We start from the raw sequence: 24,032 nt of genomic DNA, 5'->3' as shown, positions 1-24,032 counted from the left end.
TCTTGCAGAAATAGCACCACCCTTTGTATTCAGGTTGTGTGTGGTATTACAATTCAGCTCCATTTACTTTAATAGAGCTGAGCTGCAATTCCAGTTCCAAACTGAGTACAAGAGTGGTGCTGTTTCTGGTAGAATGTCTCTCTAAGCCTGGATCACCCTTTTGACTATTCACTGGTAATGTAACACAGCAAATATTATTAAAGTAAATTAACCAGGTGAACACAAACTGTACAAAGCATGTAGTAATAATAATAATAATAATAATAATAATAATACCACCAGAAAGCACATTGACATGTATATAGAGCAAACAGAGCAGCGCTATAAAGACGTCTCTCTCCCTGCTCATGCCGTCGGCCTTAGATGACCAATGCAGAAAAATCTATAGAGGTTCTTCAGCAGCTGCAGAGTGTGGTATACAGTATACAGGGGTATTCCGCTCAGATATAACTTCTGATATGTTGCTGCCCATAGTGAGACTAACAATTCCTTCCATATTTGTTATTATCTATTCAGTCTCCTTCCCCCAGTTCTCAGCTGCTGCTTTCTGCTGAAAACACAAAAATCTGTGTGTGAGCCTTTCTCTCCCCCTCCTCCTCCCCTCCCTTCTGAGAGAGCTTATGTAAACAAGTCCATGGCAGGCTGTATCTGCAACATTGTAGCTTCATTGTAATGCTGGGAGGGTTATTCTGAGAACAAGTTGATAATGAACTGTGATTAACCCTCCCAGCATTACAATTAAGCAACAATGTTACAGATACAGCCTGCCATGGACTTGTTTACATCAGCCGTCTCAGAAGGGAGGGGGGGGGGAGGAGGGGGAGACAGAGAGAAAAGTTTTCACGCAGATTTTTGTGTTTTCATCAGAAAGCAGCAGCTAAGAACTGGGGGAAGAAGACTGAATAGATAATAACAGGTATGGAAGGAATTGTTAGTCTCACAATGGGCAGCAACAAATCAAAAGTTATGTGTGAGTGGAGTACCCCCTTAAGTCACTGCTGCAAAACATCATTACACATCATTACCACATTAATGCTGAGAAGGATGTGATCATTTTATAACAATAAATCATAGCAGGAATAGTCGCCTTAATATGTAAAAAGAAGTTCTGCAGCAGTTTGTCTCTAATAGAAAGAAAACGTTCCTCACTCTATAAATATACTACTATGTATACTATATATACTATATACACCTTCATAGTCTGCAGCCTGGAGCCTTTATGTGGTCACAGAATCCTTGTACTATAGTCTGCAGTAACCAGAGAGGCGCTCAGAAATGTATCCGGTGCTTGGCTGTATACGCTGTATACCCTCACCGCCAGATCCTCCACTCTGGATTTTTCTGGATTTGAAAATTAGTAACAAAATATGACAAATTAATAATAATAATAATAATAATAATAATAATAATAATAATAATAATAATAATAACAAACAACTTAATAAACATAAAAGAAATGATAGATAGTTGTGGAGAACTGCAGACACTATGGATAGCATTGAGCTTTAGTCATTTCTGTTGCTCTTAATCAATACTGTACATTTGGTGTAATAAAGAGAAAAAAAATCATTTTTCTGCCTATATAGTATTTATTCTTCTATATATATATATATATATAATGCACAGACAGACTCCAATCATTTATACATACAGTATATTACTAATGCTAATGGTGCGTTTACACAGGCAGATTTATCTGACAGATTTTTGAAGCCAAAGCCAGGAACAGACTATAAACAGGGAACTGGTCATAAAGGAAAGACTGAGATTTCTCCTCTTTTCAAATCCATTCCTGGGTTTCGCTTCCAGAATCTGTCGGATAAATCTGTCTGTGTAAACGCACCATTATTCATCCCCTGCATCCAGGCATTATCATCCCTTTCATTATGAACAGCTGTGTCATGTGATGTCATGTGATGTCAGGTGATGTCATGTGATGTCAGGTGATGTCAGGTGATGTCAGGTGATCCCTATTTTTTAGCCATCTTGTTGTATTTAAATAGCATTAACTGTTTTCCCTTCCAAAAAAAAATGAGATTAGATTAATCCAAATCTGAGTTTGTTGTGTTTGGCTTTTGCTTCATTGCTGATACATGTTGGACGTCTGTCAGAGTGGAAGGTGGCGCTGATGTGGTGACATAATCTGTCGGTGACTTCTACAGAGGGAAGATGGTGCGAGCGCTAATACCAGATCAACAGTGACACAGATGTATATTCCTCAGTATACAGGGACAATGACTCCTGTATACTCACACTCATGTATATCTATACTCCTGTATACCCACGCTCCTGTATACCTACGCTCCTGTATACCCACACTCTTGTATACTCATGCTCCTGTATACCTATACTCCTGTATACTCATGCTCCTGTATACCTATACTCCTGTATACTCATTCTCCTGTATACCTATACTTCTGTATACCCATGCTCCTGTATACTCACGCTCCTGTATACCTATACTCCTGTATACCCACGCTCCTGTATACCCACGCTCCTGTATACCCACGCTCCTGTATACTCACGCTCCTGTATACCCACGCTCCTGTATACCCACGCTCCTGTATACTCATGTTCCTGTATACCCACGCTCCTGTATACCCACACTCCTGTATACCCACGCTCCTGTATACTCATGCTCCTGTATACCTATACTCCTGTATACTCATTCTCCTGTATACCTATACTCCTGTATACTCATGCTCCTGTATTTCCTTGGTTTGTTTTGCAAATTTTTTTTTTGGGACATTGAAGTGCTGGAACCGTCACTTCATCAATACTGCTCTGCGTGGGTTGTGTCTGGTTACCATTGCATCCTTCTAGATGTGTTTGGCCATTGCATTACATAGAGGTGAGCTGACTACATCCCCCCCCCCCCCCCCACACACACACACACACACACACACACACTGTGATCTGCCCTCGTCCTTCTCTCTATGTCCCCCATGCATTAGGAGCCCCTGAAGAGTAAATGTCTGAATTATCTAAGGAACCAGTATTGTAGTGATATAGTAGATGAGTCCCTATAATTATTACATGCAGACTTACTCCAGTGACTTACACTGCCTGGATTCAGCCTGTCTCCACTTTATCTTTGGTTTCTCCCTTTCACAAGCAGGAGACAATGAGGAGCATTGTGAATATAGCCGGAAAGATAAGGACAAATCCCCCCCCCCCCCACCTGATGGAAAGGCTGGCTATGGTTAGGGCACCTTCCTATAATATATATATAATATATATATATATATATATATATATATATATATATATATATATATAATATATATATCTCATTGGAAGGTGCCCTAACCATAGCCAGCCTTTCCATCAGGTGGGGGGGGGGGGGATTTGTCCTTATCCTTCCGGCTTGGTGACCGTATATTCTGGCAATCTTCTATCTCTGCTGTAGTCATTAGAGTAGCAGGTACAGTCACCGCTATATCCTCCAATGTTTGTAGCCTCCGCACTGGCTGGCATACACCAGCAGCATCCTCATTAATAACCCATTAACTAACTTCATCAACATCTTCTTCATTGTCGTCAGCTCCTTTATATTTCCCCTCCACAACTTTTCCCTTTATCCTTGAACATCAAGGATTCTCCTTCACGACACCTTCAGTAAAGCACATCCTGAGTATTCTAAAGACGTATTTTAAAAAGTTTTTGAAACTAAGATCTACAGTGAATCCTAAAGGAAAGAGAATTTTACTTCTCAGGTTCGGATTAGTAATGTAACACAATGTGGCACCGTGGCTTATGTAACAGCATGCAGCTGTGACCGCTGCCCCCTACCTGTTCTGGGTGGCACTGCACTGTGATCATCTCCCTCACCATCAGCCTGCTTGTCCTCTGGCAGCTTCTCTTGCTCTGAGCTGGCTGAGGATTGGGCTCCCTCTAGTGGCAAACATGAGCCTGTCCACCTGTATTTATAAGCTCAGCCACAGACTCTGGAGCCTTCTGGCATGTTCTCCTGAGGGTATATATAGTCTCCACCTCTTTGCTCAGTTGTTTTTGTTTGACAGTGAGCAACCATGTCTGTGCTCCCCGGCTATCTGTAACTTCCTAGCCATCCTATAGCTATTTGTCCATTCCTATTTCCAGCTCAGCTTTAGTCTGAACTACGTCCCAACGTTACATGCTGCACTTCTACCACAGAGATGGAGCACCTAGTCCCGGACTCCAGCACTGCTTCATTTCTTCAGTCAGTGGCCGCGGAGGTCCTTCTCTGAGGATCCGACCTGGGAGTTTCCCACAGTGAAGTCCAACCTGCCTTGTGGTGGACGCTGGTGACAACTGGGAGCTACTAAGACTCTGCTCCTCAGGGAGGGAACACCAACACTCATCCAGGGCATCCACCTCCCCGTGATTGGACCATCCATTCCAGCTTACTGTATATCCAGGAGCTAGCCATAGATTCCGACTTGACTCTTGGTTCTGACCCCTGACTTTTCTCCTGGTTTCTTCTCTGGACTCTGAATTTGCCATCACTGTACTTATTTGGTTGGGACTGGTGTGCAGGGTCGGAAATGGCATCTGACCCCCAACGCTCGGCGTTCGATTCCTACTGAGAATTGATACCAGGCTAGGGCTGCCAAGAAAACATGGATCCGGACTGTGGCTGAATTCATCTTTTCCAGGACTCCCTAGGGCGGCATCCAACTTCGCAGGGAATCAAATGCAGAGAGTCCGGGTCCGGGTCCGGTTAATATTGCTGAACCCGAACGTTTTGGCAGGTTCATTAAACACTAGTTTTACCCTGATATCTCTGACTATAATCTTTTAGTCAGGCCAAATGCAATGTCAGTCTGGGCGCATTCAGTTGAGATCATCAACGTAGGTTAGAACAGTCCCAGCTGATCATTTACAGCTCTGTCCATCATCCATATATTTCAGGCCCAGAATGTTCAGGATGTCATATCCTGTATATCTAGTGAAGCCATTCCAAGATGGCGCTGACCTATTATACACGTAGAAATGATTACACTCCTTAAGGGTTACGTAAGTAACACAAGGGCTATGCAAGTAACTATGTATCTCAGCCAATGAAGTACTGACATGAGCCTTAGAAGAAGAACACACACCTCAGGGTAAATAAACTGAGATCCACCTTAACCATCAGCGTGTCAGGGGGTTTGATTCTCAGTGCGCACTATAAACTTATAACTTAAGACAGACATACAGCAGCTGATAAGTACTGGAAGACAGGAGATTTTTAAATAGAAGTTAATTACAAATCTATAACTTACTGAAACCACTTCATTTTAAGAAAAAATATTTTCACCAGAGTACCCCTTTAAGTATTTTTGACATATTATATTATAGTGCTGTATTCATGTAATACCCGGTATAACATCATTTGGCTTTTTGGCTTTCACTGTACCGTACTATTTTTGCTAGGTAAGAATTCAGCTTTAGGCTATGTTCACACGGGGGTGAGAGACCAGCCGTTCCGTGACCCCGGTCGGGTCACGGAAAGGCCGGTCTCTGCCCGGACTTAAGTACCGGCTGGATGATCTGTCCGGCCGCAGAGCTCTAATGGGGGCACATCAGCGCACGCCCGCATCCCCCTGCACACTATGGAGCGAGCGGCCGGAGCTGCTCGCTTCATAGTGTGAACTGACAGGGTTTCCTACAGCCGCAAATTCATTGAATTGCGGCCGCAGAAAACTGACAAGTTATTTCCGGCCCCGTACGGGATCCCGGCCGGAGCGTATACGATGTGTATACGCTCCGGCCGGGATCCCATTGAAAGTAAGGCATTGTTCCACCGTGCCAAAAGTACGGCCGTTGTTGCTATCAGTAACAATGGCCATACTTTTACGTAGTGTGAACATAGCCCTAATCTGTGGCAGTAATAAGTAATACCACAAAACAGGAATCAAGCTTTTTAAATTCAATTTTTGAACCATTAGTATCCACCCCAAAAAGTAAAAGTATTACATATGTTACCCATAAAAAGAAGGGTGCACTGATGCACACCAGGCCAGCAGATATTGAAGGAACTGCATCTACTGAGTCAGTGGATCCATTCACAATGCTGATGGGTTGCTAGACTACAGAACCAGGCTTTACCTTAAGCAGCTGCCTAACAATGGCTTCCAATGCTCCGATATCCCTAGGACTTACAGTTGGGCAGAAAAGTGGGACCAGTCGGCAGTAGCACAGTTAAAGAGGTACTCTAGTATCAGCAAATTGTATATAAATGAAACTATCACCCTAGGATATATAACTTTCTAATATAATGTTATTACCAATAGTCCTGGCTTCAGTGGCTTTTCTGTGCTTTAACGCTGACAGGAAATGGAAAATAACCCCCAGGCACTGTTGCAATACTGCAGCGTCTTCACAAAAATGATGCAGTACTGCAATGAATTGATGCAGTAACACAATGAAAGAATGCTAAACGGGACAAAGGATCAGCGTCGCCACTGCCAATACAACCCGCACAAAAAAACAAGGCATAAAAGTTTTATGGAGTGTAAGGGCAGATTCACATGTACAGTATCACAGCAAATTCACTGCAATACTCAGTGACCAGGGAGCTGGCGAAGCCGGTCGGGAGTGGGGGTAGGTAAAGTATTGTTTAAAGCCCAGCAGCTAAAGGGTTAAGTAGGGAGCGGCTTCATGTAGAGCCATAGACCATAACTGCACTTGGTATCACCGAAGATTTCTGTGTGAAACTCGCAGCCACTACTACTGCAGCACCAGATGCTGACAGCTATAATAGACTAAGGGCCCTATTACACATATCGATTATTGTGTAAAAAATCATTAAATCGTTCAAATTTAAACGATAATCATTCAGTGTAATTGCAGGCGACAATCGAAAAATCTTTCGTATGTCGTTAATCGTTGATTTAGATCTGAACCTAAAATTATTGTTAATCGTTCGCTGTCATTCCACGTTCATTTGCTTAAGTTCCGCGTTTTTTCACTAATCGTTCAGTGTAATTGCACATTGTTCATTGTGTAAACGATCATAGTAACCATCACAATAACGAGCATAGTAACGATCGTAACTAACGACCATTGTTCTGTGTAATATGGTGAATGATTTCAGGTTAACGATAAACAATCTCGTTTGCGATCGTTTCTCGTTAGTTGTTAATCGTTAAAAATCGCTCTGTGTAATATGACCCTAAGACGTCACCTAAAACCGGGCACAGCCAAAACCTAACATACTCCAACATAAGCCAACATTAAGGCTATGTTCACACCTAGAGCTCTCCCCACGTGCACAGCATGCTTACTGCAGCCACCTCTTACAATTTACTACATGACTTTTTGCAAAAGTTTTTTTACCACCTTAAGAAAGCTCAGAGACATCTAATCTTTATGCCTGAGAGAACGCGATCAATTATTACTGATTCTATCAAGCCGCTCCAGTGAATGTATAAATTCTGGACATCCAGTATTATCTGATATATTTTCTTAGCTGTTTCCATTATCTGGGTTATTATGCACATATAGATTACAGCAGATAAAAGGGAAAAAAGGCAAGTACAAGCTAATAAGTGGCAATAGCTTCACAAGGATACAAGACAGTAGTAAAGATGATGAAGAAGAGAGATAAAACCCCCAATAATATATGGAGTCTAATAGCGGCAATAGTTGGGTTGTGTTCACTGCAGATGCGAAGATAAAGGACGTAAATGGAAAATTGATTAAAAACCAGCATTAGTAAGGCCGTCTATCCTCTAATGGTAAAAGTGATGAATCGGCCATGTATCATATAGGTTTGCTGGAGCAAGGACACCCTGGTAATTCAAGATTCAATTAGCTACAGTATCTCTTCATGTATTGGGGCAAATATTGTAACAAGACATCTGTTTCCTAGGAGTAATACACAAAGGTCATTACTTGGGACTGCAATAAATTAAAGGGACTCAGAACCAGAGGATTGTTTATTTCTCAAACCATCTTTGTTGTGTACTGGCTAATAAACCTGAGCGGCATCCCCCTCCCCCCGGGTCCTATGCCGCTCCTTACTACAGGTGTCTGCAATGGGAGATAAATAGACTTTGAAGATGGAACTTTTATGAATATTGTTGGAAACAATGTAATATTTATAAATATGGTTCCTTTTCTATCTCTAAGGGCCAGTTCACACAGTGTAAAACTGGCGGAATTCCGCAGCAGAGAGTTCCGCTACGGAATTCTGATATTTTTACTCCGTGTGAACTGGCCCTTAGAGATGGAAAAGGAACCATATTTATATCCCGCCAGCCTCCGTGTCATACTGGCTGTCTATGGGAGGGCTCGCACATCTCCTCTCTCCACTCGGAAGAGTTTTCCACATGGAGAGAGGAGGCGCGAGCCCTCCCATAGACAGCCAGTATGACATGGAAGCTGGCGGGATTCTGCGGCGTAGAGTTTGTTTTCCTCCGTGTGAACTGGCCCTTATAGATTCTCTGACACCTAGAAAATGTATGTGGGATCATGTAGTGCAAATATCCCTCAACCAAATGGCTCTCCATCCTGGTCCTTTAAAAGGGTTTTAAAGGCTCTGGTCAATACTCTTCTGTTTCAAGCTAGGTTGGTGGTCCTGAGGAACTGGTTGAGTGACTCCGGTCCATCAAAACAGGAATGGTTAAATCAGGTGGAGAGGGTTAGAAGCATGGAGGGACCTAGACGGGGGAAGTGGTTGGGTTGGCACTGAGGAAGATTTTTATGTTTTTATGTTTAGTGAATGTTTACGTTATGAGTTTCTCCTTTTTTTTTTTTTTTTTTTTTTTTTGCTTTCCTTTTCTCTCTCTGAGTGGGGGGGGGGGGGGGGGGTTGGTTTTGGGAAATATGTGTGGTGGGACCATATGTCTCTGAAATAACAGAGAAACTGTGCTAGGCGGTGGAACTATATGTTTAGACAATATTGTATATCTTGGTGATTTAATCGCAACCCGCTGTTAGATGCTAATGTTGTTTCTCTAATTCTGTATGGCATTTGTATAATATTATATGATTATGTTTTATATTGTGAAAAAGAAATAAATTAAATAAAAAAAAAAAAAAAAAAAAAAAAAAAAAAAAGGGTTTTCTGGGCAAAATGTACTTGTTGGCAGAGTGCAATCATCTGCTGGGCCCCCGACTGCCCAGTGTACAGAGTGGGGATGTGTAACTCCAGCCCAGGTCCCATTCAGTTGAATAGATGTTGAGCTACAGAGACACTTCGTATGAACCTGAACTCTCGGCTTGTGATTCCCGCTGTCTGCCCGCTCTGTGGAGAGGGTGGATACAGCCTGAGGACTGCCTGGAAAACTGGGATACAGCCTATGGCTATGGTTGTATCCCAGTTTTACAGGCAGTCCTCCGGCTGTATCCACCCTCTCCACGGAGCGGGCAGACAGCGGGAATCACAAGCCGAGAGTTCAGGTTCATACAAACCCGAACCTCAGCCGGTTCGCTCAACCCTAGTGGACAGCGTAAATGAAAAAAGGAAGAAAGCGCAGGAACGTAGTCAGGTAAGTCTCTATTAACTCCAATAAAATACTAACAAATTATCCGTAAGCACGAGTCTCCGATGAAGCAGAACATCTGATATTCCAAAGTTGCATCATTGCAGGAATTTTACTACAATAACAACATGATAGTTATAATTACAAAAAATTGCAGTTGCTTCCTCTGACTGCTTCTCTATATCTTCCTGACGCTCCGAAGGAAATAAAACTCTGTGAGACAATGTTTATTTTTAAGCAAATTGGAAAAAACTCGTTTTACTTAGTTTGGATTAAATTGAGAACAAACAATATGATTCTGCCTGAGGCGACTTCCCTTAAATCTGCTTGTTTTTCTGTTTGGAGGAAGGCCAAGCAGGTTCACTTCACTTAGACTTTGGTGCCGTTACACGACCACAAGAATTTTTGGAACTGGTGAAAACGATATTGGTGCGCTCGGGGTGTTCCCCTAATCTCAAAACATTAATCCGTTTAACCTGACGTTAAATAATAATCATGGATGGAGTTAGACGTTTGTTTTGTTAATGATGTGTCACTGAAGTTTCGGCTTTTGTATGAAAATTGCAAAGTTAATGACTGTTTTGATTGTTAAAGTGAAATTAGTAAAATTGATGGAAGTGGGAGAAATTGCAGTGTTTTTATTCTGCAAATTTCTCTGTTGTTCTGTGGATTATACATCGTCCTAACCACATAGTAAATAAGTAAACAAAAGCGTGATGGGGCCGTACACAAAAAGACCACTCCCCCTCTGACATCACTTCCTGCTCTACAGCAATAGGCTTAAACTACACCAGATAGACTTCCTGTTCTGCCCGCCCGCTCTGCGCCCTTTGCTGGTGGGAAGGACCTGTAGCACGCAGAGCGCTTTTGACATTTGGATTTGGCTATGGTCACACATCTTTAAAATGGCGACCATTTTTTATTGAGAGGGCATTATCTTACACCAAAAAAGGCCGTTGTTTTGAAATCGTGCCCTTTATTTGCCTTTTAAATGACGACTTTCCAATAGAAAACGGCCATCATTTTGAGGGAGTGTAAACATAGCCGTTCACTGTGACTAGATACATTGTCCTGGTAGATAAATGGTTTAAAGGGACGACGTCATTTGAGGATGACTTATTGTTAAATCAAGTTTTTATGTTAAACATATATTTTAAGAATTATTTTGTAATATTTTTTCTAATTTTTCTTTTAAATATCTGTATTTAAAAATAATCCTGAAAACCCTCAGTTTTGATTCTGACCACTAAGCTGACAATTCCTGTTCTGTACAGATAATTTTCTGGAGGTGTCATTCATATCAATAGCGGCAGATTACAGAAAATAAGGTGATACCAGAAACAATGGGGCTCAATTACTTATATGTTTCTGCAAGAAAATTGTTGGGTTTTTGTCTATTTTCCCAAACAGTTTAGTGTTCCGACATATTTACTAAAGGTGTACAACACAAATTTTCCAAAAACTTTTCCAAAAAATTTTCCATTTTAGTCCAAAACTTCCCAAGTTGGCCTGTCCTGGGTGTGTCCTTCAAAACCTGACACAACCAACAGACTTACCAAGCAGACTGCCATTTTTGATGGGTTTTCCATTCTTAAAAACAGCCACTTCTAGTGTGGCGGGACGGTCAGGTTTTAGTTTTGACCTGTGAAGAACATTCCAGATTTTCTAAGGGCGACAGACACAACTGACTGCATTACAGCTTAAAATTGACGTCTTGTTAGTACATCAGCCCCAATATCTAAAGTTGACATCTTAACTTGCCCCATGCGTCCTTAAAATGACCACTGCACAGATCACAGAGCATGTCTAGAAAATGTTCTCATTCTAGTCAATAGTGTCCATTTTATTGTGTCTTTGTTTATGTTTTGTTTGTTTTTTCTGTATTCCATGTCGCTAAAAACTGATAAAAAAACATCAAGGCCTCATTCACACATCTGTAGTGCAGCCAAGGACCTGTGACCCTGGACTGAACTTCAAATATTCTTCTGTAATGCACCGACCACTACATAGAAAATAGCCATCTGTGCCACAGATATGGGTCCAAACTGGGACCTTTGGGGTTTTTTTCCTTAGTTTTTTTGCGGCACAGATCATGGCCTTGGACATACGTACAAACATGTGAACAAATTAAAATTTATTGGTCGTTTGTTCTGTTGGCAACTGCGGACAGAACCACAGACGTGTGAGGGGGAACTAACAATTCAGTATCTGGCTCTAATCAGTAAAAAAAAAAAATGTGTAGTCCTCTTTGATTATTTATTTATTTTTTATTTCCATTCACACATTACATAGTAAGTTCAAGCTACAAAATAAAATAACTTTACTATTTTCTATTTAACTTTTCCATGTGAGAGTACCCCCTTAAATCTGCTAACATTTAAAGATTTAATTTAAAAAAAAAAAACCTGCATTCCCACTATCTTGGGAGGTGAGTTCCATTCTATATTTGTTGGAAATGAAGGATTGTATTTGTGCTCTCTGATGGCTCTAGCACACTGAGTGGTGACTTCTTGTGTATAGTGTCCAATTCTATATACGTTATCTATTTACGTCATAAAAATCTATGGGGGAGATTTATCAAAGGGTGTAAAATTTAGACTGGTGCAAACTACCCACAGCAACCAATCACAGCTCAGCTTTAGGCAGTGCTGAAAGGAAAGCTGAGCTGTGATTGGTTGCTGTCGGCAGTTTGCACCAGTCTAAATTTTACACCCTTTGATAAATCTCCCCCTCTGACTATAGCAGAGAAATGAAGATGTGTTGTGCACCAGTTTATGTTCTGGTCAGTACTTTGATTCTGACTTTATATATTTTATGTTCATTGTGTTTGTTTCTTTCTTTCTTTTATAGGAGACTTGTGTATACAAGAATTGTGGTTATACCTAATGGAACATTCTCGGGATTTCAAGAACTCACCAATATGTATGTACACAATGTATGTTAGTTCACCATTGATTGTTTTTCTCCCTCCATAGATGTACAGTGCACAATCACCTTGACTTATGATGGGGGTCCTTATCCATTGGTAATGTTCCATGATTTGAACATGTCTACATAAACAGTAATAGTCAGTGCATTATATCAGCACAGGAGGTGGAGTTCGGCCAAAGAAAGGAAGACACAGACTGTGAGCGGTACACTGTCCCCCGCCAGCTGTCCCTGCATACTTTCCTCCGACAGCCCTAGATGGCTGCCAGCGAGTGAGTGACAGTCCCTAGCCTGTGGTGTAAAACATAAAATGCAGACAAGACCAACAAAAACCAAAGGGGTAATCATACAGACCGGGGTCAAACAAAACTGGCAAGGCGGTACAAAAGCACAGTCCAAGAGAGAGTTCAAAGAAACCAAAGCCAAGATCAGAAAACCAGGTATAGTGAAACAGAGTATAAAGAGACAAGGACTCGCTTAGCACGCTTATGATAGGACTAATAGCCAGCATAGAGGACAGGGCAATAATACACATTATAGGAGGCCAAGGACCCCTTCCAGCCCAGGATTGGACAAGGCCCACAGACTGACACAGCAAAGAGTGAGTGGAAAGGCAGGAGGTCAATCACAGGCAAAACAAAGGTTAACTGTTTACTGAACAGAAGTAACTCAACCAGGAAGAGATGGGTGTGGTGCAGAATCAGTTACCAGAGCAGAAGGAGTAGAGCCATGTTCAGACTGGTGCAAATGATCATTGAATTCAAATATTAAATTATGGCTAAGAGCCCAGTCTTGGCCTTACACCATGAGCCAAGGAACGCACCAAGGTCTGAACAGGCACAAGCATGGCAGCATATACTGGGGTCTGTTACGGGGAGCTAAAGAGTCATGGGCCATACGAGGCTTTGAATAATAAAACACGTGGGCACGATGCCTCTAAGCTTCTTCTAGTGGAGTCTGCAGGCGCCCGGGAGTTTATCTGAATCGGGAAAACAAAGCACCAGAAGCTATAAAGATATATTAGGAAATTAATCAGCACAAGATGTTGGGCCCAAAAACAACACGGTGTTAAAGGGAGGATCTTCACTAGAAATAACAATTCCCCATTATCTCTCAAATTCCATTTTCTTTCATCTTCCATCCGAAAACTTGTCCTAATTTGGCTTGTGATGTGTTGCTGACCTTCCTTCTTATCTGACTCTTATATTGTATTTTCTTGTCTTACAAATGGGCTAATATTGTTGTTGTAAAGCTCGGCCAGCTGTCTGCACATTGTCCTTATTCGAGAGCCATGAGGGTCTGGGTAGAAAGTGTAAAAAAGGTTACACGAACCAACCGGGCATTAAACATGGAGGTCCTGGGTCTTAGTTAGACATGTCATTCTAGGTCTTTACAAAACATGCGTGGGAGTCCTAGGTCTGGATTAAGCATGCAAGGCCTAGGTCTTAAGCAGGTATGAGCTCCTAGGTCTTAAAGGGGTGCTCCGGCAAAAAAAAAAATATTCTTTCAAGTCAACTGGTGTTAGAAAGTTATATAGATTTGTAGTTTACTTCTATTTTAAAATCTCCAGTCTTCCAGTACTTATCAGCTGCTGTCTGTCCCTACCCCTATGTCCCATGCGGGATTTATTGAGACGTGCTTGCCTCTTAGTACATCCGGTGAAGCTGAGGCTGAGGTGGGGCAGTCTCTGAGCTAGTGAAGATGTTCGCCATCATTTACGGCTGTGCAGAGGTAAAAATTATGGTAAGGAAGGTAGAAGGAAGGAAAACCCCCTCCGTGCTTTGCTGCATCCCCCTGACCCCTCATAAGTTGACCAGAGCGTACGTCAGCAAAAAATTGCAAATTTTTTCATATTTGCTTTTCTTGGTTTTGTTTTCTTGTTTTTTTTTATTATTATTTTATTTATTTATTTTTTGTTTTGTTTTAATGCTTTGCGCATGTAATCCGGGTACAGTGATGATGAATCCCTCCCGTTGTTTAATCTGCTGACTCAGAACCCGCTGTATTGAGAGCTTTTCTGGCCCCTCCTCTTAGCTATGATTGACAGAGCTGTCAATCATAGTTGGGGGGTAGGAAATAAAGAGCCCTCCTCCTGGACTCTTGCCATAGTGACAGCAGGGACATTATACAATAGCTTCTCAGTAAAGTAAGTTCAATGGCTGAGACACCAGAATTAGACTCATTCTCCTCTACATCTCTTAGGGGGTTCTTGGGAAAGGCCATCAATATTACACTGTTAGAATGGGGTGGGGTGCGGGGGCAAACACAGTTCAAAGAGGCCAGAAATTATACAGGATTATAGTGCGACCCCCTAAAACACCACAATAAGTACAACAGACGATATAAACCTGGAAGAGGAACAAGTGCTGAGGTTTCTTTACTGAGATAAGCGGCCGGGACTCAGACCCCAACCAGTTTGATATTGGAGGCCAATCCATGGGACAGCCCGATCCACCCCTTTAAGACGGATACTGCTGAACATTTTGTTTACTTTAAAAGCCCGGCGTCATTTTTTTTTCATCAACACCAAATTAGAAAATGAACATTTATAAATAGCTCCGATCAATAAAAAGGAAAGTGTTTAGTTAGGAGTTTTAATTGGTGTTTCGTTCACACTACAATTTCATCATCATATAATTTCATGGTGCTGTGAACAAATGCTGAAATTGTAAATTGCATAAGAACAAAGCTGGAGCCGCATGATACCAGCTCAGCATTAGTCGCCTTATTCTAATGACGCTGAATAAAAACATAACTCCTATAATTATTTACTAAGCAAAGACTCTGCGCAGTGTACACAATGGCCAACAAACCCCCACAGAATGACTGTACCTGCACACTGACACCTGGATACTCCCATTATACACGCCGGATGCCGGAGTCCTGGAGACCAGATGTGGAGGATTTATTCACAACCTACCACTCTTGTTTCCGCACATCGTATTGCCGACAATCAAGGTTCCGTTCACACTCGGTTAATGAGGTCCGGTGGGATTTCTAGCGGCTGTTTTCCTGTGTTCTTGATGAAAAAGCAATAAATGCAGATTTATATTAAAAACTCCCGGCACCGAGGACCACAGGCAGGGATTCCGAGAGAAGATACGTTACAAAATGTGGCAGATAGCGTAGAACGGACACAAAACTCTGACGCAAGGTGGATCTTGCCTCAGGCTGGGGTCACACTTTTTCCCCCCACGTCTGAGAAGCCGAATCTTCTACGTCGCCATTGAGCATGATAGTGGTTGGTTCCATAGTGAATAGCTTGTTAGACTATGTTCACACTACGATAGTTCCTCAGAAATCACGGTCGTTCAAAGGCCGTGATTTCTGTGGTACTTACGTACTGCAGTACCGGCCGGGATGATCTTTTCTGAGACCAGTTGTTCTTTATTTTTTTTATTTATACACGAAATACAAATGATTTTTATTTGTGTTACTTTAGTGGATTTATTTGAGTCTTTCTTTTTTTTTTTTTTTTGCATTTTTTCTGGCATTTCTCGTAGGCTTTTAAAGGAAAATAACATGTTAGTTTATAATAACGGCCGTTTATAGTTCATAATTACAGTTGTAATAAATTAATGGACATTGTCTTGGCCATTTATTTATTACACATTGGTCATCATTTTTACAGTGTGTGAACGAAACCTTTTTTAAGGGGTTTTTTTCGTTTTTTTTTAATCTTGAGAGAGAATAAAGAGGTTAGCAAAATGTGGTGTGCACAAGACTTAATAGTGTAAATGCATGCAAAATAGCTCTCACACCACTTAGGGAAAGTGGTGTCACGCCAAGTCATTACTTTAGTCCATCTAGGAGTCTTTGAACGTTGACTGTGGACCAAAATAAATCTCTCCAGAAGGAAAGACTATATGGTGTTGAAATGGATGCACCTCATGTGCTGTCATATTGACTGTTCTGTAAAGTTTATAGTGCGCACCACACTGATGGTTAAAGTGGATCTCCTTTATTCCAAGATGGCAGCCAGTATATATATATATATATATATATATATATATATATATATATATCCTGGGGGGCGTGTGTTCTTCTACTAAGGATTGTGTCAGTACTTCATTGGCTGAGGTACAAAAAGAGTTACTTGCATAGCACTTACACATCCTAAGATAATTAGATAGTAAATACTAAAAGGGCCGACTAGCTGGACCAGGGGGCTTTTTCTGCTTAGAATCTTCTATGTTTCTAGTGGTTACTAAGGAGTGTGACATCTCTACGTGTATAGAAGGTGAGCGCCATATTGTAAGAGCTTCACTAAATATACAGAATATGACATCCTGAACAGTGTATATTTACTGTACAATATATACATTATGTCCGCTATGACTATATATACACCAGTCAGACCGCCCGTTTTAGAGCAGAGTGGTGGTCGGTAACCTAGACAACAAGCTGTCAACAATGGGAGGGAAAGAGCAGCCAATGAGGAGAGAGAGGCAAGTTTGCTAAATTAATGTATTTCCAAAAATATTAAGGGGTGTAACCATATCAGTAGAGATGGGAATAATCCCTTTAAGTTCTTTCCTTATATAAATGCAACAAATACAAAACACAACGGCATAGTCAAAAGTCCACCACAGAGGAGCGGGACACCATTTTATAGACTCCATTACTGACTCTTTCACCATATTGTACTCTTTTTGTCTCGTTTTTCTCGTTTTTCGAGCACTTCCCTTGATTTATCGGGATCTTTTCTCGTTTGTTCTTTATAAGCATTTTATTTCCATGTCTGGAGATGAGGAGTTTTATTAGGTAATATTTATTTCCAGTATGATTGTGGAGTTCGGGGAATGTGACGGCCTATTCTTTACTTGTACTTTTTGTTTAGCAGCACACGCCGTCTTTCTCATTCAATCACTTCTTTGTTTTTGCGGCAATAAGGCGAAGCTGTGGGAGAGACCTTGAGGTTTGTTTTCGCCGTCGTCTTGATACATGCAGGTGTAGAATGGTGCTGGAAGGGGGAGTCTTCTCCTGTAATAACTGACAGCTGCTATCTACTACTCGGTGATAAGAAGATGACATAATGTCGCCCAGGGAGATAATTACAGGAACCTCCCTGCACACCGTCAAGGTGTTAAATATTAAGTGAATTAACGCAAATCCTGATTGTATATTTACCGAATTTCCGGTGAAAAGTTATATTTTCTAGAATTCAGTTACATGCATTTATTTGTAGGAAAGGAAGCTCTGGTTGTATTGAATACAATTTATTTTACTGCATTACATACTGAAAGAAGAAAAGCAAATATGAAATAATAATAATAATAATAATAATAATAATAATTCCCCCTATGTAAATTTAATAGCAGAGTTTCATACTAAAATGAACCTGCAAACTAGAACTATCTAAGTAATTGTATTAGTGAGTATATTATATAAAAGTTATTATTGAAATAATAATAATAATAATAATAATACTAATAATAATAATAATTATTATTATTATTGTTATTATGTCCAGTAACACCTGCATTGGAAAATTTTTAATTCATTATTTTTATTTATTTATTTATTTATTTAATTGCAGTAATAGAATTTTTAGACCCAACATTTTGTGGGTTTCATATAGGCTATATGGTGTACCTGGTACATCATGTGGTCTCTAGTGTACAGAGAGCAGTCGCGTCTTTACCCTCCTGTGTACAGTGCGGCTCCCAACTGCAATTAGCATACTCAGGCCGATCACCGCACCCGGCTAATTAACCATTTAAAGCAACTGTCAAAACTGACAGCAGCATTTAAATAGCAGGATTACATCCCGGAGATGTGTTCGCGGAGGGGTGATCCCTGCTTCTTGCCAGGCTTGGGCTCTGCACCACAAAGACGCTGATACTAGCGCATTGCTCAATTACTATGGGTTCCAGCAGGCCCTAGTGTTTGAGCACTGATCTCAAAGGTCAATGCAGTGCATAAGTACTGCATTAGTGTCTATAAGAAATCAGTGCATTGCACATAGAAGACCCCTATGGTGACTACAATGTACAGTAAAAAAAAATAAAAAAAAATAAATAAATTTAACTTAATAAATGAAAAATCCTTCCCGTATTAAAAGTTTAAATCACCCTCCCTTTTCCCATTTTCTAAATTTAAAAAAAATTACCGGAACTATTAAATTATCTAGACCTTTTAGGTCCTAAATTAGAAGATAATTATTGTTTCACACCTTAATAACCTGAGGATCCCCTGTCTGACCCTGCCCATATGTAATTTCTTACTTCTGCTGCTATTATGTCATCTTACACACAAGATGAAGCAAAGAGGCTGCAGCAGCATCCCCCCTCCCTCCCCCCTTTCTCTCCTCTCCTCAGTGTCTTCAGTCACTTTGTTAAGGCCCTATTCCACCAACAGAACTGACCACAGATTATCTGCCAAAGATTTGAAGCCGAACCCAGGAACAGACTATAAACAGAACAGGTCATAAAGGAAAAACTGGATTTCTCCTCTTTTCATATCCACTCCTGGGTTTGGCTTCGCATCTTTGGCAGATAATCTGTTGCCGGATCTGTTGGTGGAATAGGGCCTGTAGTGTAGAAGCTTCTTTAGTGACTGAGGCTTGTAAATAGGCCAGAATGACTAATCAGGAGGCGGCCATGTTACCCAGCTATTACAGGCTCATTACAGACTTTTTTAGCCCCAATTTCCCATCCTGCCTTGCAGTTATACATATGTTTTAATGGTCTTTTTCAGTTCAATGACAACAGCCTCATTTATTTCACATAATATGGGAGCAAGAAACAGTCAAATCTCCCATAAGATTCATTTTCTAGCCCACCTGCTACATTTCTTGTTAAAATAAAGAGAATTGATTTAGAACTATTTTCTTGTTCTATTTGGAAGCTGACCTTACGGGCCGCCATCAGTCGGAGACTAATTGCTGCGCACGTTTCTATGGCAATCCTTGTTAACGTTCAAAAATATTCACAACTGTAGAAGAAGTCAACTTCTTATTGTCAGAGAAGCCGCGACAGAACACAAATACTTTACTTTCTTACAATAGTTCGGTATGTTTATTAAGTGACGGATAATAAAGTTTATTACGTGTTAGCTGAGGTAATACCATTTCCATAGGGCCTGTATACAGAATATCTGCTATAGGCTACAGGAGCCGCAGGGAGCAGAGATTTGATCAAATACAAAACACTGCAGAATTGGTCTTCACAGAATTTTTAAACGTTTAACCCTGAAAGCGGGGATTTCTTGTGACTATAATGAGCGAGTCCTCGAAGAAATCCCAGACCTGTGGATTCTGCTGTGAATAACCTGAAGATTAGAGACGAATGAGCGCTAAAGTACGCGAATGCTCTTTATTGGTGTAGGGTATTTTCCATTACTTGAGCGCTTAATCGTATAATAAACCCCATCAAAGGGCGTCCTGGTCCATCTGAAAACCTCCAAAAATTATAGAAATACCAGGGAAATGGAACTGGCACAGCAGGGGTGCAGTGTCCCAGAGCAGGTGTGTTCTTTCCCACCTGTGGTAATGTACCTTTATATAGGACCCCCTGGGTGAAGGGAGTCTGCACTCCCTATGTCCTGTTAGTACCTGTATTTCCTATTTGTGCCTGCACTTCCTATTTTCTACCAGCAGATGTCAGTGTATTGTATGTAGAGATGAGCGAACAGTGAGTTCATTAGCAACTTGTCCTCAGAATAACCCTCCCAGCATTACAGAGAGTAGGCCAGGAAGTTGTTTACATCAGCCATCTCAGGAGGGAGGGGGAGGAGGGGGAGACAGAGAGAAAAGCTCAAATACAGATTTTTGTGTCTTCAGCAGAAAGCAGCAGCTTAGAACTGGGGGAAGGAGACTGAATAGATAATAACAGGTATGGAAGGAATTGTTAGTCTCACCATGGGCAGCAACATATCAGAAGTTATGTATGAGCAGAATACCCCTTTAAGGTTATTAATTTCATTTGGTTTTGCAAATGTGTTTGCTGTTATAGAAAACAAAATCTCTATGAATATCGCAGAATACCATTAGTAAAGAGAACGTGTAATAATTCACAAAGATTTTAGCACCTGTCATTTCATAAGTGCAGTTTCTGCCATTTGGCAAATGCAAAATAAGGTGGTGCGATCATCGTCTATTTATATCCACGGCGCAGAACACCGAGCATCGTATATTACTCTTATATCATTTATTTCATCTAATTCTCTGCCACATCTTTTTTTGTATGAATTTACTCATCCGATAAGCAGTTCTAGTTTGCTGAGATGTCAGTATTCTGCAGACTGGTCCAGCTCAGTCCTATCACTCCCTGATGTGAAGAAGTATTCGCTTTGCTCCCGGCCGCCCCTTATCCAGGGACATTGAGCTGGAATCACACAATGGAGGGAATTTATCCAGGGTTTTGCGCCTATTTTTAGGTGAATAATTGGATTTTTTGCCCATTTTTTGTCTATGTTTTATTCATGAACCAGGATGAACAGGTGAATATTTTTTAGATTAAACTTTTTTTAATCTTCCTGTTTTGAGTATTCACCCAAAAATTCACATAATCCAGGATTTGTGCCAAATTTATCATGTACAATTTTTTATAAAGTTGCAAAAATTGGTGCAGGCCGACGTCTGGTCAGTACCAGGTGAATTTGCTTGCGCCTTTTTATTTAGACGCATTTAGGCTATGTTCACACTACGTAAAACTACGGCCGTACGACACATCATATGCGCTCCGGCTGGGATCCCATGCGGTGCCAGAAAAAACTGACATGTCAGTTTTCTGCGGACGGAATTCAGTGAATTCCGGATGCAGAAAGACCTGTCAGTTCACTTCACTGTGTGCTATGGGAAGCTGTGATGCGGGCGCGTGCTTCTGCACCCCCATCAGAGCTCCGCGGCCGGAAAGATCATCCAGCCGGTACTTAAGTACCATCTGGGATGATCCGGGGTAAGACCGGCCGTTCCGTGACCGGGGTCACGGAACAGCCAGGTGTTCAGGTTGTGTGAACATAGCCTTACTCTGCGACTTTTCCATCAATCCCACACAATATATTGGAACAACATAAACACCGACCAACATTAGAATAGTCGCACACATTAGACTCCTTAGTAATCTCCCCCATGGTGACAGATTTTTCTTATTAAGAAAATACACTATGGGAGACACTTACTGAGGAGTCTAATGTGTGCGACTATTCTAATGTTGGTCGGTTTATGTTGTTCCAATATATTGTGTGGGATTGATGGAAAAGTCGCACTGTCAGGCCATGTTCACATGGCTAAAGACACTGGCCGTTCTTTGATTCAGCCAGGTCCCAGAACAGCAGGTGTCAGAGAAGATCATCCCAGCCAGTACTGCAGTATCAGCGGGTGATCTTCATTTCTTATTAATTGGGATGTGGGGGCATCCGTGTGCCCCCTCATCCCATTTCACTGCTGCACACAATTGTGTAAACTGATGGGTTCTCTGTGGCCGCTATTCAATGAATAACATGTCCGTTATGGAATCCCGGCCGGAGTGTATACTATGTGTATGTATACAGTATATGTACTATGTGTATACGCTTCAGCCAGGATTCCATTCTTTGAAATGCAACATTTGTTTTGCATAAATCACGGCCGTTGTTGCAAATTGTAAAACATACGTTGTGTGAACAAGGCCTCACAGTAAATGCGTCTAAGTAAAAAGTCACAAAAAAAGTTGCAAACAAATTCACCTGGTACTGAGAAATTGGAATCCCAAAAGAGAGAAGAAGTAAGGGGGACATATCTGTAATGCAATGGTTTCCCAGTGGGATAGAGTCCACAGAACACTGGTGAAAGCTCTTCTTCTTCTCCTCCTTCTTCTTCTTCTCCTTCTCCTTCTCCTTCTCCCTCTCCCTCTGCCTCTCCTTCTCCTTCTCCTTCTCCTTCTTCTCCTTCTTCTCCTTCTCCTTCTTCTCCTTCTTCTCCTTCTTCTTCTCCTCCTCCTTCTTCTCCTCCTTCTCCTTCTTCTCCTCCTTCTCCTTCTTCTCCTTCGTAAAGTTATAGGTGTACGCCATCTGTAAATGATAAATCTGCACTCTCGTGTAATACAGCTGCAGCTTCAACATTTTTAGATTTGCTATTATTCATTTATTTTACAGCGAGATCTCCGAGAATTATGACCTGAAATCAATAGAGGCAAACGTCTTCTCCAACAGCCCTCAGCTACAAGAAATGTAAGTGACGGAAAGATTTCCAGAAATGCTGACCTGTCGTTAATGTAAGGACTAGGCACAATACAGTGAAGGGGCACACCGCATGAAGTAATATTTACGTACAGTTGAATGCATTTAGTTGCTGCCAAGAAGCCAACATTGTTCATTTAAAGTTAATGGGTCACCTAGATTTTTTTCACCAATTGGAGACATTTTGCTTTAACTGTTTTAACAGCATTTTGAGGCTCGCTTTACAAGAATAGAAGTATTTTCTAGGCATGTTCTGTGACCTGTGCAGAGGTCGTTCTACAGGGTGGGGGAGTCTGAGCTCTGAGGATCAGCTATTGTGAATGGTGTCTTATCTGTACACTGGTGTCCTCTTTCACTGTACTCATCTTTGTGGTGAACAGAGGCAAAACTGCTGGAAAGTGACCTGTACAGATCAGGAGGTCTCAGCTTAGTGGGCAGAATGAAAACTGCATGATTTCAGAATTGTTTTACATATAGATTTAAAAAAGTTGAACGTTTGAAAAAAAAACCTCATCAAAAAAGTCTTTAAAAATATGTTTAGCATAAAAACATTATTAAATAGGTTATTTTACGATGACACATTCCCTTTTATATGTCACCGATAAATTTTACAATCTAAATTAGCAGAGAATGTAATATAAAGCATGTTCACAATTTAGATTATTTATTTTTAGTTCTTATGCTTTACATACAAAGCTTTAATCCAGGCCCAGTCTCCTGATGGCAGCTATATAACAGCTATACTTACTGTATCCAGGTCCAGTCTCCTGATGGCAGCTATATAACAGCTATACTTACTGTATCCAGGTCCAGTCTCCTGAAGGCAGCTATATAACAGCTATACTTACTGTATCCAGGTCCAGTCTCCTGAAGGCAGCTATATAACAGCTATACTTACTATATCCAGGTCCAGTCTCCTGAAGGCAGCTATATAACAGCTATACTTACTGTATCCAGGTCCAGTCTCCTGCTATATAACAGCTACATAACAGCTATACTTACTGTATCCAAGCCCAGTCTCCTGAAGGCTGCTATATAACAGCTATACTTACTGTATCCAGGTCCAGTCTCCTGCTATATAACAGCTATACTTACTGTATTCAGGTCCAGTCTCCTGGAGGCTGCTATATAACAGCTATACTTACTGTATTCAGGTCCAGTCTCCTGGAGGCTGCTATATAACAGCTATACTTACTGTATTCAGGTCCAGTCTCCTGGAGGCAGCTATATAACAGCTATACTTACTGTATCCAGGTCCAGTCTCCTGAAGGCAGCTATATAACAGCTATACTTACTGTATCCAGGTCCAGTCTCCTGAAGGCAGCTATATAACAGCTATACTTACTGTATCCAGGTCCAGTCTCCTGAAGGCAGCTATATAACAGCTATACTTACTGTATCCAGGTCCAGTCTCCTGCTATATAACAGCTATACTTACTGTATCCAGGTCCAGTCTCCTGAAGGCTGCTATATACCAGCTATACTTACTGT

General features: G+C 41.1%; 1 protein-coding gene across 3 annotated transcripts in view; it reads left to right on the top strand.

Annotated features, from left to right (window-relative positions):
- Window positions 1-24,032, top strand: part of LOC138773881 (follicle-stimulating hormone receptor-like) — a 93,108-nt gene that overhangs the window by 32,295 nt on the left and 36,781 nt on the right. For 2 of the 3 annotated variants that reach the window (XM_069954351.1, XM_069954350.1), the window contains exons 2-3: window positions 12,303-12,374; window positions 22,458-22,532. In XM_069954351.1, coding sequence (XP_069810452.1) covers window positions 12,303-12,374; window positions 22,458-22,532 — 147 coding nt within the window. Of the gene's footprint in view, window positions 1-12,302; window positions 12,388-22,457; window positions 22,533-24,032 lie in introns of all 3 variants that reach the window. The other variant, XM_069954352.1, reaches the window with a different exon arrangement.

This window comes from Dendropsophus ebraccatus, chromosome 15, assembly GCF_027789765.1.
Source record: "Dendropsophus ebraccatus isolate aDenEbr1 chromosome 15, aDenEbr1.pat, whole genome shotgun sequence".
Taxonomy (NCBI): Eukaryota; Metazoa; Chordata; class Amphibia; order Anura; family Hylidae; genus Dendropsophus; species Dendropsophus ebraccatus.
This window is presented reverse-complemented; position numbering and strand designations above follow the sequence as displayed.